The 12,796-nt window shown below is 37.1% G+C and overlaps 1 protein-coding gene across 2 annotated transcripts in view; it reads left to right on the top strand.

Moving 5' to 3' along the window:
• LOC138064425 (solute carrier family 12 member 2-like) overlaps window positions 1-12,796 on the top strand; it is a 63,564-nt gene that overhangs the window by 24,866 nt on the left and 25,902 nt on the right. For both annotated transcript variants that reach the window (XM_068926963.1, XM_068926964.1), the window contains exons 5-10: window positions 621-760; window positions 1,720-1,830; window positions 4,033-4,141; window positions 4,623-4,750; window positions 4,837-4,921; window positions 8,181-8,329. In XM_068926963.1, the coding sequence (XP_068783064.1) occupies window positions 621-760; window positions 1,720-1,830; window positions 4,033-4,141; window positions 4,623-4,750; window positions 4,837-4,921; window positions 8,181-8,329 (722 nt within the window). The remainder of the gene's footprint in view (window positions 1-620; window positions 761-1,719; window positions 1,831-4,032; window positions 4,142-4,622; window positions 4,751-4,836; window positions 4,922-8,180; window positions 8,330-12,796) is intronic.

Below are 12,796 nucleotides of genomic sequence, written 5' to 3'. Positions count from 1 at the left end.
ACTTTGTTTTCTGTTTGTGATATGCCGCGTATGTGCATTTTTCAAGCTCAAAAATATGAAAAATTGGTTCTGAAAAACAAAGTTGTTATGTGATCGTTATGACAGTCTTATTTCAGTACAGAACATTCCCTTGACAGCAGAGCTTAAAGAAAGAAGTCATATGGGTTTAGAACTTGAGGGGGTTTGTGTCAGTATCTTTTTGCTAGTTTCTTGAATTATAGCTAATTAAAATGTGTAATAGTAAAATTATGAACAATCACTTTGAATAGGTTGGAGGGGGGGAACAATAATACCGTTCTCTGTATTTTATATCTTGTTTTTTAATCTTGGAAGTGATTATGTAGCTGAATAATATGATGTGGTGTGTGAGTCAGGTGATTACTTCCAACTTGTGTCTTTTCTCAGAAATCTGAAATATGTTCCTGAAACTTCAATGCTGCAGTATTCAAAAATACTGAGGTTAAGGTCTTTTTTCATGCGTCTCGAAAGATGCAAGAATAAGTGTGTCCCATTTGTGTAAACTTCAGTTCTGTTGATGCCTGTCCAGTCCTCGTAATCTCTTCTGCTTAGGCTTAAATAGTGTCTCCCCCAACTTCTGCTTTTTTTTCCCCGTCTTTTAGGAGGAGCGTATTATTTAATTTCCAGAAGTTTGGGACCAGAATTTGGTGGTGCCATAGGTCTGATTTTTGCATTTGCCAATGCTGTTGCAGTAGCAATGTATGTTGTTGGTTTTGCAGAGACAGTTGTGGAGCTGCTCAAGGTAAGCGGGTTGATTATTGATTACCTTTATTGATTATTGATTGAATGTAAGACTTGACATTATTGAGAATTGAGAATGAGTTATTGAGAACTGAGATTACTGAGAGCTGATTACCCTGTCCTTTATGCCAGTTTGAGCTGTCGTTTAAGAACAGAGCGTATTACAGTTTAAAGACATGGAATGAGGTACAAGATTACAATATCAGTAAACTATTACTGCAATTTGCTGGCTTTTTGATATAGAACAGGTTGTCATTGGTGTCAGACAGAAGCTTCCCACTCTATGTATCTCCCTAAAAGGATAAAATGCAAAATCCGTGGTAACGTGCAAGCTGGCACGTTGGGATGGAGAGTGGAAGGATAGATACATGATGTGGAATCATGAGTTGTTAATGCTTGAATTCTTATCAGTGAGTGTTTTTTTCTAAGTGATAGCAGCTTACATTAAGCTCCCTTTTAAGGGAGTTGTGCTTATCAGAAATAATTCATTAAGATAAAACACAATAAAGTGGTATTTGCCGATTGGGTCTTTTAATTATGTATTACTAAAAGTGGCGTTGAGAAGAACCCAATCGTACTCGTCCCAGATGGGAAGAATTCTGGAATGCATTAAAAGAACTACTAGTAATAGTGAACATTGAGTAAAATCTCTTCATAAATGCAAGGTGGTAGCTGTTGCCTTGCTGGCTGATTGAACTCTCTGGCAGCTGAAGACGGGACATTCTCTTTGGGGCTGGGTTATGAAGAAAAAAGATTATTTGCATTTGAGATGATTCAGTGACTTGTAAAACAAGGCAAAAAAACAGTATTGTTTTGTGCCCATATAGGGAATACAAAATAAGCAAATGTGTGGTATAGAGGTTAACTCTTTTAATAAATTTTAGGTGGTAATAACAGAATTCTGTTCTGTATTAGGGGAGATAAGCACTTGCTAATATGACTGTGTATTCTTTTTCCTAGGAAAATGGAACCATGATGATTGATGAAATGAATGACATCAGAATCATAGGAGCTATCACGGTAGTTATACTGCTGGGTATTTCCGTTGCGGGAATGGAATGGGAAGCAAAAGTAAGGAACTGTTACCTCTTTTTTTTTTTATTCTTGGGCTCATGCTTTTGTCTATATACACCACCTCAGTTCGTTGATGTATTTTTAATATATTTGCGTTTAGTGCCCTCGGGAGCAGGAATTCTAGGGGGGGAAAAAAAACACATTACTTGGCTCTACCACAAAAGAGGAAAGAGTTTACAGAAATTAATCTACAGAATTAACTTTGGCATGTACTGTTAAATTAAATAGCACACTTTTGTAAAAATTAATTGGCTTTCTCAGGTAATCCTTCACTGTCTGTAATTTCCATTTTCAATGGTATTTGTATGCACCTAACTTCAGACAGCGCTGTGCTCCTTAATCTCAACCACTTAGGTTTTTGCTTTGAAAGAATTATTTATTAGGTCCACTTATAATCTGGCCCCTGCAATTTAAAGTCTCTAGAAGTATCTTGCTTTTGCTTTGCAGCATGAACAGTTCCATAGTAATAGCTTGCATAGAAATATCCCCGCTATTCTAATGTCTCTGTATCAAACCTGAGCTGTGGTATCGCTGCCTCCTTGTCACCTCCTCCTCATTAGGAAATCAGTAACTTTTAAAATCCTGCCCAATGCAAACATCAAGGCTTGTTGGTTTGGTTTCTGCAACATGGAAGAAGGCAGGTGAGAGCTACAGTAAACAGCTGAACCTGTCCAACAAGCGCTTCATGTGGGTTAACATGCAGCTTAGCCTAGAAAAACACTAATACTTTCCACTTGATAATAGTTATCTCCAATTTTCTCCTGTGCCTTCCTCATGACTTACAAAATGCCTTGGAAAATGGGACATGGGGAATCTATAGTAATACCTTTGAAGTAGATCTAAAAGCTTATAAAGAAAGATTGGGATTCCAGGAAAGCACACTTCAAAAATGACTTTGCAGAGTTCCTGTTTTCTTACAAATCAACTGTGTTGAAGTCTTAGGAGCTTGTTCTTTTTCTAAAATCCGAGACTTTTCAAGGTAAGGAAGAGATTTAGAAAATACTCTTACCTCATGGAGAAGCCTAAATGCACTGTGCCAGTTGAGGTGCTGTGGTAACTGCATGTTGAATATCTTTGGGCTTATCGAAGACTTGTTTGAGCACCCAGCTGAATCCTCTGCTGTAGGTTTGGCAATGGAGAGATCTAAATATCATGCACAAACTGGTTTCTTCAGGTGGTCTTCTAACTCTGCTGTTGGCTGTCCTGCCTGCTCTACTTAGCTCTGTACTACCCTGTTTTACTTGTTCAGATTGTGTGGAATGGCAACTTTTTTTTTTTTTTTTCTGTTTAGCCATCAGCAATGCTACAATGCTGTTGTATGTTCTGATCCTAGGCCTGAAAAAAATCAAACTAAAAATAGTTTTCCCAGAGACACTGGCATACGCCCTTATGGGGAATTAAATAACTCGGAGGATAATAGGGCAGGGTGGTTGCTTGTTCAAATGTATAACCTAAAATCTTCTCAATATCTGGTTTTATAATTGCTTGCTCTTTTGAGGTCTTGGATAGTTTAAAATACTTTGTTTTATTTGTGTGGTAGGATTTGTGGTGGTTTTAACCCATTTTAGCTAAAAACCTAGGTAGTAATAAAAAAGAAAACTCACAACAAAAGTGGAAATGAAAAGCAATGTGTGGTAATCTTTGCAATTTAATTTCATAGACAAGGCTCAAGATCATGAAGACTGAACAAATAAACTAGTCTACTGTATAAAAGAGCAAACTAATGCTCTTTGAGTCCTGATGTAATAGAACTTCTAGTGAATACATACTAAAGTATAAAGCAAAGTAGTAGGATCACAATTGCAGAGACTATGCTGCTAGTGTTGGTGTGCATTCTATTTCTTTTCGCCGTAAGTTTGCTCAATCTACTCATAGACTTTATTTCTTAGTAAGCGTATGAAATAAATAATCCTTTAAACTACTTCGTCTTTAGAGGACTCACTTTTGGGGGGATATAGTAACAACAAATTCCATTTTGAAAAAAATATTAAATTTTAAAATAGCTGGTACTTCTCTCTTGAAAACCATGCTACGTTTCTCCAGCATTCCTTATTTATTTGTGGAAAACAAATATTAGAAGACACAGCTGAATTTTGAATCAAGTAAATATAAATATTTTAGAATATATTCTTAGTGTTGCAACTTATAGCTGTGGAAAATGGTAGGTTCTTCTGTCTGATTGTAATCTTTATATTTCAGGCGCAGATAGTCTTACTGGTGATCCTCATAGTTGCTATTGGGGACTTTGTCATAGGAACATTTATTCCTTTGGACAGTAAGAAGCCCAAAGGTTTCTTTGGTTATAAAGGTATGTTGGAATGGTTAATATCTTCACTAATATAATCACTAATATATTGCAAAGAAGAGACATGCTGTCATAATTGAATGAAACATCTAAGATAGTTTATAGTATGTCCTTTTCAACTGTAAAGATTGTTCTTGCTGATTCTTTCAAACTTCTGGTTTCTATTCTTTAAAGTTACGAGGCTGAAAATTGGTCCTGCCTACTTAGTATCAATGATACTAACAATATTATCCAGTCTTTTTAAAGTATGTTCTAGTGCTATTTTTAAAGGCTATTGAAGGTTGCTGTATTGACTTTTATTTTGAGCTGAAGTGATGAATTAGGGCTTACCCGTCTTGAAATGGTCTTTGCGTACTTTTATGAGTAGGGCATGCTGATGTGATTTTGAGCTTTTTCATAGAGCTAGATCAAGTGGAATTGGCTAATACTGTAGGTTTCATATGAATGTTGGCACAGATCTAGATTAACAAATCTTTCTCTACAGCTGAAATATTTGCGGAGAATTTTGGACCAGATTTCCGAAATGAGGAAACTTTCTTTTCTGTATTTGCTATTTTCTTCCCTGCTGCGACTGGCATACTTGCTGGTGCAAATATCTCAGGTGATCTTGCGGTGAGTAGTGAGTTAGCAAATTCTGATCACAAACACTGAGTGTGTATTTACCTATATCATGACTGTCCATTAACGTTTTTTTTCAGGATCCTCAGTCAGCCATACCTAAAGGAACGCTGTTGGCCATCTTAATTACTACATTGGTTTACATAGGAATTGCAGTATCTGTAGGTAAATGGGTTTTTTTTTTTTTTAACTTTTTTTTACCTTTGTCCTTTCGTATTCATTCTGAGGGTGTGCTTTGACATAATTATGTCAATTACATAATTATGTAATTCAGTTTGTCTTTCACGGTAAGAAAGCAATCCAGAGCCAAGGCTTTCTGCCCTTTATTGTTAGATTTCAAAGTATTTCAAATGTTTTTATCCTCTCTAAAATAAGGGATGCTTTTCCAAAATGAGTAATTGCTTCACACTAAAGATGACAATTAAGTGGCCCAGTCTTTACACTAATATTTCCTAAACTGTTGCAGATATTTGTGTTAGAATTTGTATTTAGAGTTTTTTGATGAGCTAATCCTTGGATTAGAAAAGTGCATTTGCAGAACATACTCACTTAGCAAACAGCTGTGCGGATTGAAGACAATGGAAGCCAGCTATTTTACCTAAAGCAAATTATGGGATGATCACACAACTCTCTAGTAAGGATGCATAAGCAGTAACTCCCAGCAAAGGGAGGAGAGGGAGTGGTATCTTTATCTGGCTAACCCACTTCCAGAAGTGTTTTCATACTCAGAAATAACTATAGCTTTACTTCTGTGGGGAAGGAGGAGAAAAAATCATAGACTGATCTGGGCTTTGAATAACCTCTCTTCCCTGTCTCTCTTCCCCACCCTACAGTGGTCTGAATAATCTCAGTAGAATTTGCCTTAGGGTTTGATGCTATTTAAGTCTCTTTCACTCCAGAGCTCCAGTGAGCACTCAGGTTTTTCCCCCCTCCCTAAAAGAATTCTGCTCTAGTAATCTCAAGAACATAAAATCACGTCTTGCCTATTTCTGGTCCTTGATCTTAAAAGGTTTTATACGTACTGCATAGATGAGTTCCTGGCAGTAGTAGTAAAGTTTTCTTATAGGAAAGACCTTGCCTTATCTTAGCTGTGCTGCCTTTTGAATGAATTTCATGTTTGTAAGAGTACCATTGATCTTACCACTAATGATACTTCCTTTCTAAAGATACCAATCTTGCTAGTCTGCCTCTGTTGGCTAGCACTGCGTTGTAGCTGTGCCAAATAGTTGCTCTCCAGTGATCGTGCCCTATGCGGGATAATGACTTGCTGCGTTTATCTCCTAATTAGGCTGACCACATAGACCTCTGCACGAAGTCTGAATATTTTAGAACTTGAACCCACATGAAAGCAAAATGCTAATTAATACTCATTTCTTAGCAGAATACAGTAGTTGTCTTGAAAAATGAAGTTTCTTATGTTTACATATTGCAGAAGGGACACTTTGCACAATCAGCCAAACATGAAATTGTTTAGTGCATAACAATGTCCTGTCCTACTTACCTTAATTAAAAAAATACCAGTTCTGTTATCAGAAGTTAGAGGTTATGAAATGAAAGATAGGGACTGAGAAGTTAGCTTTTTTGTGGCATTGGATCAAGAAATGGACAGATGCATCATCCAAGACTAATATTATTCCCCACTGTATGCTTCCAGTGTAGTGGTGAGCAAGTCACTAAAACTTTGACGGAGCTACAAATGTTACTGAGTAGTAATGTCTGAAGGGGACAAGAACAAATGGTATGTGCTCACCTCATATGTGAGGGTGCTTACTTCCTGTTAAGGTGTTATTCTTAGCTATTACTTAGGTTTTAAAAGACAGGAAACAATCCAGGTATGGTATATGTATTTAGGGACTTTTTTTGTGTGAAAGAAAAGGAAATTATTTTGTATAAGTAACAGGCACTGTCATTTGAGAAACTTAAACCTATTCTAATATGCTTGTAGTATGCATCTGTGCCCTCCTTTTTATTTTTGTTTTGCAAATAAGTCATTTAAGTCATCAACAGGAGCATGCTTCTGTTCCCAGGACCTCCTTGTCGCTTAAGTTTTGAAAAGACCAAGTTAAGGGAATTCTCTTGGCTTTTACTCATCTGTAGACGTCCCTGTTCTCTTCCCCGCTATTTATTTAATTCCCGTTCTGTGAAACTTTGGCTGGTGTCCAAACTCAGATTAACTACCTCAGTCATTAAACCTGGCACTCAGTCTCCTGTAGTTTGTCTTAAAAAAAACAAAACAAAACCTGTTGAAGAAAAAGACTTTCAGGCTTTTTAATGAGATGAGATGTTCTTAGAGGCTGAAATGCTGTCTTCAGTTTTACTGAACAGTAGAATTGTAAAGATGATAAATAATCATAAATGAATTGACAATAGCAGTTTTGAAGTGGTAGAACTTGAATAAAAAAAAAAAAACCTCAAAATATGAGGTATGGGACTGTGGGGTTTTGTTTTTCACTAAGAAATCAATGTTTAGAATACAATAGAGAATGCTATGATGGAGGTATGTTGTTTAAGCGTAATAAATTGGCTTGCAAGTGTTTCACAACAAAACACACTTTTTTTTTTTGTTTAATGGCTGACCCATATTGACTGTTGAGATGTAGAAGCTGTTTGTACACTTATGCACAACTAGAAATTAATGTATTGGAATGAGATTAAAAGTTATGAAGATGTTTTCTATAGGCATACTTCCATAGGAAATACGTAATAGTAGACTCTGTAAACTGAAGTATATGTGTGAAGCTTTGTAACGTAGGCCATCTTACGTACATCTTACTACCTCGTTCTAGGTAGAGGCGAAGGGGAAAATTCCAGGAAAACTATTCATGAAATAATCTAGGAAGGTTAACTTCCGTGTTTGATTTACCTCTGCCAAGCCAGCCTCTTTGGTCACTGTAGCCAAAAATATTTAACTGTGGAATCATCACACTTGAACATCTGGGAAAAGAAATAGCTTCAAAACTGTGCATATTTATGTATATGCATACATACGTACCACAACAAACCTGCACTCCCCTAAGAAATCTGAAAAAAAGAGAAACCATAAAATCAAGTGATAGTTCATAATACTATCTTCAAATAAAGTGCTACAGGAAATTCATGGTTCAAAGAAATGAAATACTGAGCTAAAATTGTGCTGTTAAGCTCTTGCAGTTCTAGTGACTTACAGCTTTCCTCTGTACTAGAATTTTCCAGTTCTTATTTACTAGATTCAAGTTTTTCTAAAACTTAAGCTATTTTCAAACAAGAAAGCAGATAGTTTCCTTGTTCGTATTTATTCTTTGTGGTGAGGAAGTGCTTAAAACTGAAATTTATTGAAAATATAAGTGCTTTATTGTAATGATGGTCTGTGAAAATATGCTTACCTAAACAGGGAATTGAGCTTGACACATGTCTTTAATGCTTTTTGTGGTTGGATCCATTCTAGGTTCTTGTGTTGTTCGAGATGCCACAGGGAACATTAATAACACCATTATCACTGAGCTGACAAATTGCACTACTGCAGCTTGCAAATTAAACTATGATTTCTCATCCTGTCAGACAGGATGTCACTATGGGCTGATGAACAATTTCCAGGTATGAAACTTTATCTTAAATGAGTTTAACGTGCTGGGGGGTAAAAGGGGGTTGGAACTGCAAAAAAAAAATCGTTGGCTAAAAATGCCTGTCTCCATAAATACAAGGTTAATGTGGAATAGTGAAGTGGTACACTCCTAGTACATAGAAGAACAGCTGGCTAACTTCGTTAAAAACTTCTGGGTATCTATACACAGGTGTTACAATTATTTACTCTTCTGCTGAGTATACTGCTTAGGTTAGGTGGTAGACTGCAGCTTGCTCTGTTTAGATATCTGAATGTCATCATTCACTGATGGGTATAGATGCTTTCATTGTTAAAGAGTGAGGTATAGTAATCGTAGGTGGCCTCTGCCAATAGCTTGTTTGTTTCCTAGCCTTTAAAGTTTCTTAGCAAGTGTGTTGACTTTTAACAAAGTTGTACACGTTTCCCATAATATCATCTTTCATGGTAAGAATTTTGTGAGTTTTCATGAAAACTGATATTGCTGTATTTAAGGAAAAAAAAAACACTTTTAGATGTGGGGCATTTCATGATTTTCAACCTATACTTCGCAAATAACTGGGATGTCCATGGACTATTAATAAGGGTTTGTGAAAGAAACCAAGGAAAAGATACTGCCAGTTGGCTTAAATTTGCTTTGTAGTAGTCCATCTCTGCTGAAATCCACTGAAGCTGAAATCCACTAATGAGAAAAATGTCATTTTTAACAGCTTCTGTGTTTTGGTTAGAAACCTACATGTAGGTAAGGCTGTCAACCTGCCTGCAAGGCTGGCCGGAAAACTTAATTACGGTTTGTACATGCCAAAATAATGTTCTAGTGCAGACCTTCTATTACAGTAAAATATGTTGTCATGGGTGGAATAGTTGGCATATGTATGTGGTGTCACTTTTGGTTTAGAAAAAGTCTATACTGGAAATGTTTCAAAACTGCTATTGTGGGAGTAATTATTCTGCAATATCTGATCACTTTTCTCATTTGTTAAAGCTTGAAAGAGCCCAGTATATCCAGTGCACACCTGAGAAGAAGTGCTAAACTAGAGGAAGCCAAAACTAGCTTCCTCTGACTGTGTCCTTTTTCTTTAAGGTGTAACGCCAGTGAAGTTACTCATCATAAGCGTAGCTTGTATTTCTAATAAGTTAGTCACTAATGCTCTAGTTTCTTGCTCTTTGGTCTAAAAGAGTACTGCTGCCTCCCAAACTAGTCTGTCTTCTCTCTCTCTGTAGAAAAATTAGTAGGGTCTGAATGGGAAACGGAAGTTTCCAAGCCAAGGCCTGCACAGAGAGTGCATTCCCTGTAGTGCTCCCCTTTCTGTTGAATTTTGAAAATCTCGGCATGGAGACTGCGCAGCCTTTCTGGGCAACCTCTTCCAGCGCTTAGCCACCCTCACCATGAAGTATTGTTTTTCCTGGTATCTCATTGGACTTTCCTTTGCTGCAGCTTTTGCCCATTGCCTCTCATCCTTTCCTGTACACCTGGGAGATGAATCTGATTCCGACTTCTCAGAAGACATGACAATGAAATTGTCTGTATGAGAAGCTATCTGCCTACAGAGAAATTATGAACTTTTGTTCATTTTCTGACTGAGCTTCCCCCGACTTAGGCAGTCTCCCTAAATAATAGCTGTTAGGAGAGGGTTTTTTTACACGCAAGTCACAGTCAGCGTGTGTGGGCCTCAGGCTTGAGCACCTCTCAAGTCCTTCATACAAATGTAACTTCTTTCTGTGGGATAAATAACTGAGGAATAATACTTCACAATCATGAACTAATCTCTGAAGTGAGTGGAGATGTTTGTGTTGTTTGTCTTACAACTTGTAAGCATAATAGATTCTAAGGCTGAAAGTGCCAACCAACTTGTGTGCCCAATTTGGTTGAAAAATGAGTGGCATTTTATCACTTCTTTACACTTTGTCCTGCGTTAAGTCCTTTCAGCAAATAATTGATTTGTGTTTCGTGCTTAGACAGATCTGGTTTTGAGTGTTTTTGCTGAACAGAAAATAGATGACCTGTAGTAAGATTTACCTATGGAAAGCTTAGGTGAGGCTAAGAAACTTAAACTAAGAGCCACGTGTGAGAGAGGCTTAGAATCAGACTCAGTGGGATGGTAGCAGGCTTGCAGAAGGCGACCATCTTCAATTCCTGTCTCAGTCACTACAAGTGAAGAATAGTTTCTGGCAGGCCTTGGACATTCCTCTGCTTAGTGTCATAAGGGCTGTCAGCTGGTAGTAGAGTAACTTGAGGAACTTGTTTGGGCTCTGTAGCCTAAGCCTAGAACTTGCCTATTATTAGTTATAACTGTGGGTAGCTTAAATGCAGAATTTGGTCACGTTCCTATTTTGGAGTATATACAAATCATTTTTACGAAAGTGTCTAACTTCGGCTGAAAGTCAGAAGTAGCACAAAACTACATTCCAGAAGCAGTGTAAAAGTTCTGCTAGAACACTGCAAAGGATGAAAGCTGTAAAACATTTAAAAATAGTCTGGGGATGGGCAGGAGGTGTGCGGAGGAACACTTTGTCCATGTTCATTATAAAATTTTAAAAGATTATAAAGAAACTGGTGTTTGTTTGTGTGTGGCTTTTTTTCTGTGCTCTACAATGGCTGAACCAAATAACTGAACTAGTCAAAATATGACATTTCGTTATCTCAAATGTTTGAAATTTTGTTTAGGGAACTGTCTAAACAGGAAGGGCCAAAAAAACATAAGTCCCTTATCAGCAGTGACTCTATATTTCTTGCTACACCAGAAGTAATAGGACAGCTCTTGCTGAGTATCTGCTCTTCCAATTGTGTGTATTCTTTCAAGGATATCACGTTTCACTGCTATGGCCATGTGCATTTATGGGCCTCTTGGTGTTGTGGTCATGGGTGGGTTTTAACACTGTGGATCTCCTGGAACTGATTCTACTTTTCTTTTAGCTTTAGAAGAAGCTTCCTTTATTTATTTATGTTAACATTAGTAACCTAGGTTGTAACTTAGTTGCTTTTAAATTAAGCAAATGCTATCTGCATACATCTTGCTCAGACTTCTCTCAAGTTTATAAAACAGATTTAACATTCAAAAAGGAAGAAATAAATTGCAGGGAGTTGATACGAATGTAGTAGAATGAAGGCCTTGAAGTAACCAAATGTTTTAAACTGAATGGGAAATAAAATGGGGAGAGTAGATCTTGTAAATAGGTACCACCCACAAGAAGTCCTTCAATGGAAGATTGATCAAGTGTCCTTGCAGGGGTTCATCCAAGGTTATTGTGTATTATATTCCCAAAACATACATGCATATATATATATATTTTTTTTTTTATATATATATTTTTTTTTTCTGAAACATTTGTGAGTAGAGCATTTACCCTCTTAATTTCTCTTCTGGAAATGTAGTATAGGATTGTTACATTTTGGCATGTACAGCTGTAACTTTCTGTTTAGTATAAAACTAACTTCATACTGGGCATAGGAGGAATAGCTTAATCTTATGTAACCAAGCATGAAAATAATCAAAGCAATGAGTTAGGCAAGGGGAAAGGTTAAAAATGCGTTAGGAGATAAGTTTTTGTACTATGAAAACATATCATGATACCTTTAACTACCATATATGTATGCATTATATATGGTAGTATAGCATATATGTAGACATATCTGTCTATCTGAGTTGTATGAATAAATGCATGCCCTACCTTAACTTTCTTGTGAACTTCAAAAATTCTCCAGGAAATCCTGTCCATCGTTGCTTGAACGACTAACAGCTGCTTCATCACTTTCATCTTATGCATATGTAATTCTTTCACTTTTTTTAGCCGAGGCATGTCTTAAGCTGACTGATGAAAGCTAATGTAGCCTAGAGATTCGGTTGCGTGTTTGAGAGATCCAGCAGTCTTTCGCTGTCTGACCTGGAGAAAAATGCCAAATTTTGCCAGTAGCTTAGCCCTAGGAATGTGAATGAAACTTCATGAGCCACCTGTATATTGTTTCTGGGAGCATGTCCTACTTAGTGAGGTTGTTTGGGACAGCTGGATTTTACAGCCTCAGTGATTTAAAAACTAGATGCTTCTGCATGACCTTTTTCCCTTTCAATCCTCATCCTGCTATTCTAGTTGAGGTTGCCAGGATGAAAGAGGTATGCGTTCCTAGTGCAAATGATGCAGGACCTCATTGTAACATTGGTATTCTGCCTGAAAGGCATCATGCTGGGTTTGGTCCAGTGACTAAAAATGTCAGCTTTTCAGGATGTTACCAAATTATTAAACACTGACTGCCTTCAGGCAGCTGAGGCTTTTGTTTCATAAAGAACAGTAGTCTAAGTATTAAACTGTGGCTGTTGTTAAATACAGTTTTGTATCTTAGTTCACTTGACACACGCAGAGCTTGATGTAACGATGTAAGGAAGTGGAACAGTAGTGGAAGAGGATCTGTAGGCTATATGGTCTTTAGATGGAAGCTGCTCGGTTGGTGGGTTTGTTTGTTTGTT

This window comes from Struthio camelus, chromosome Z, assembly GCF_040807025.1.
Source record: "Struthio camelus isolate bStrCam1 chromosome Z, bStrCam1.hap1, whole genome shotgun sequence".
In the NCBI taxonomy this organism is placed as follows: Eukaryota; Metazoa; Chordata; class Aves; order Struthioniformes; family Struthionidae; genus Struthio; species Struthio camelus.
This window is presented reverse-complemented; position numbering and strand designations above follow the sequence as displayed.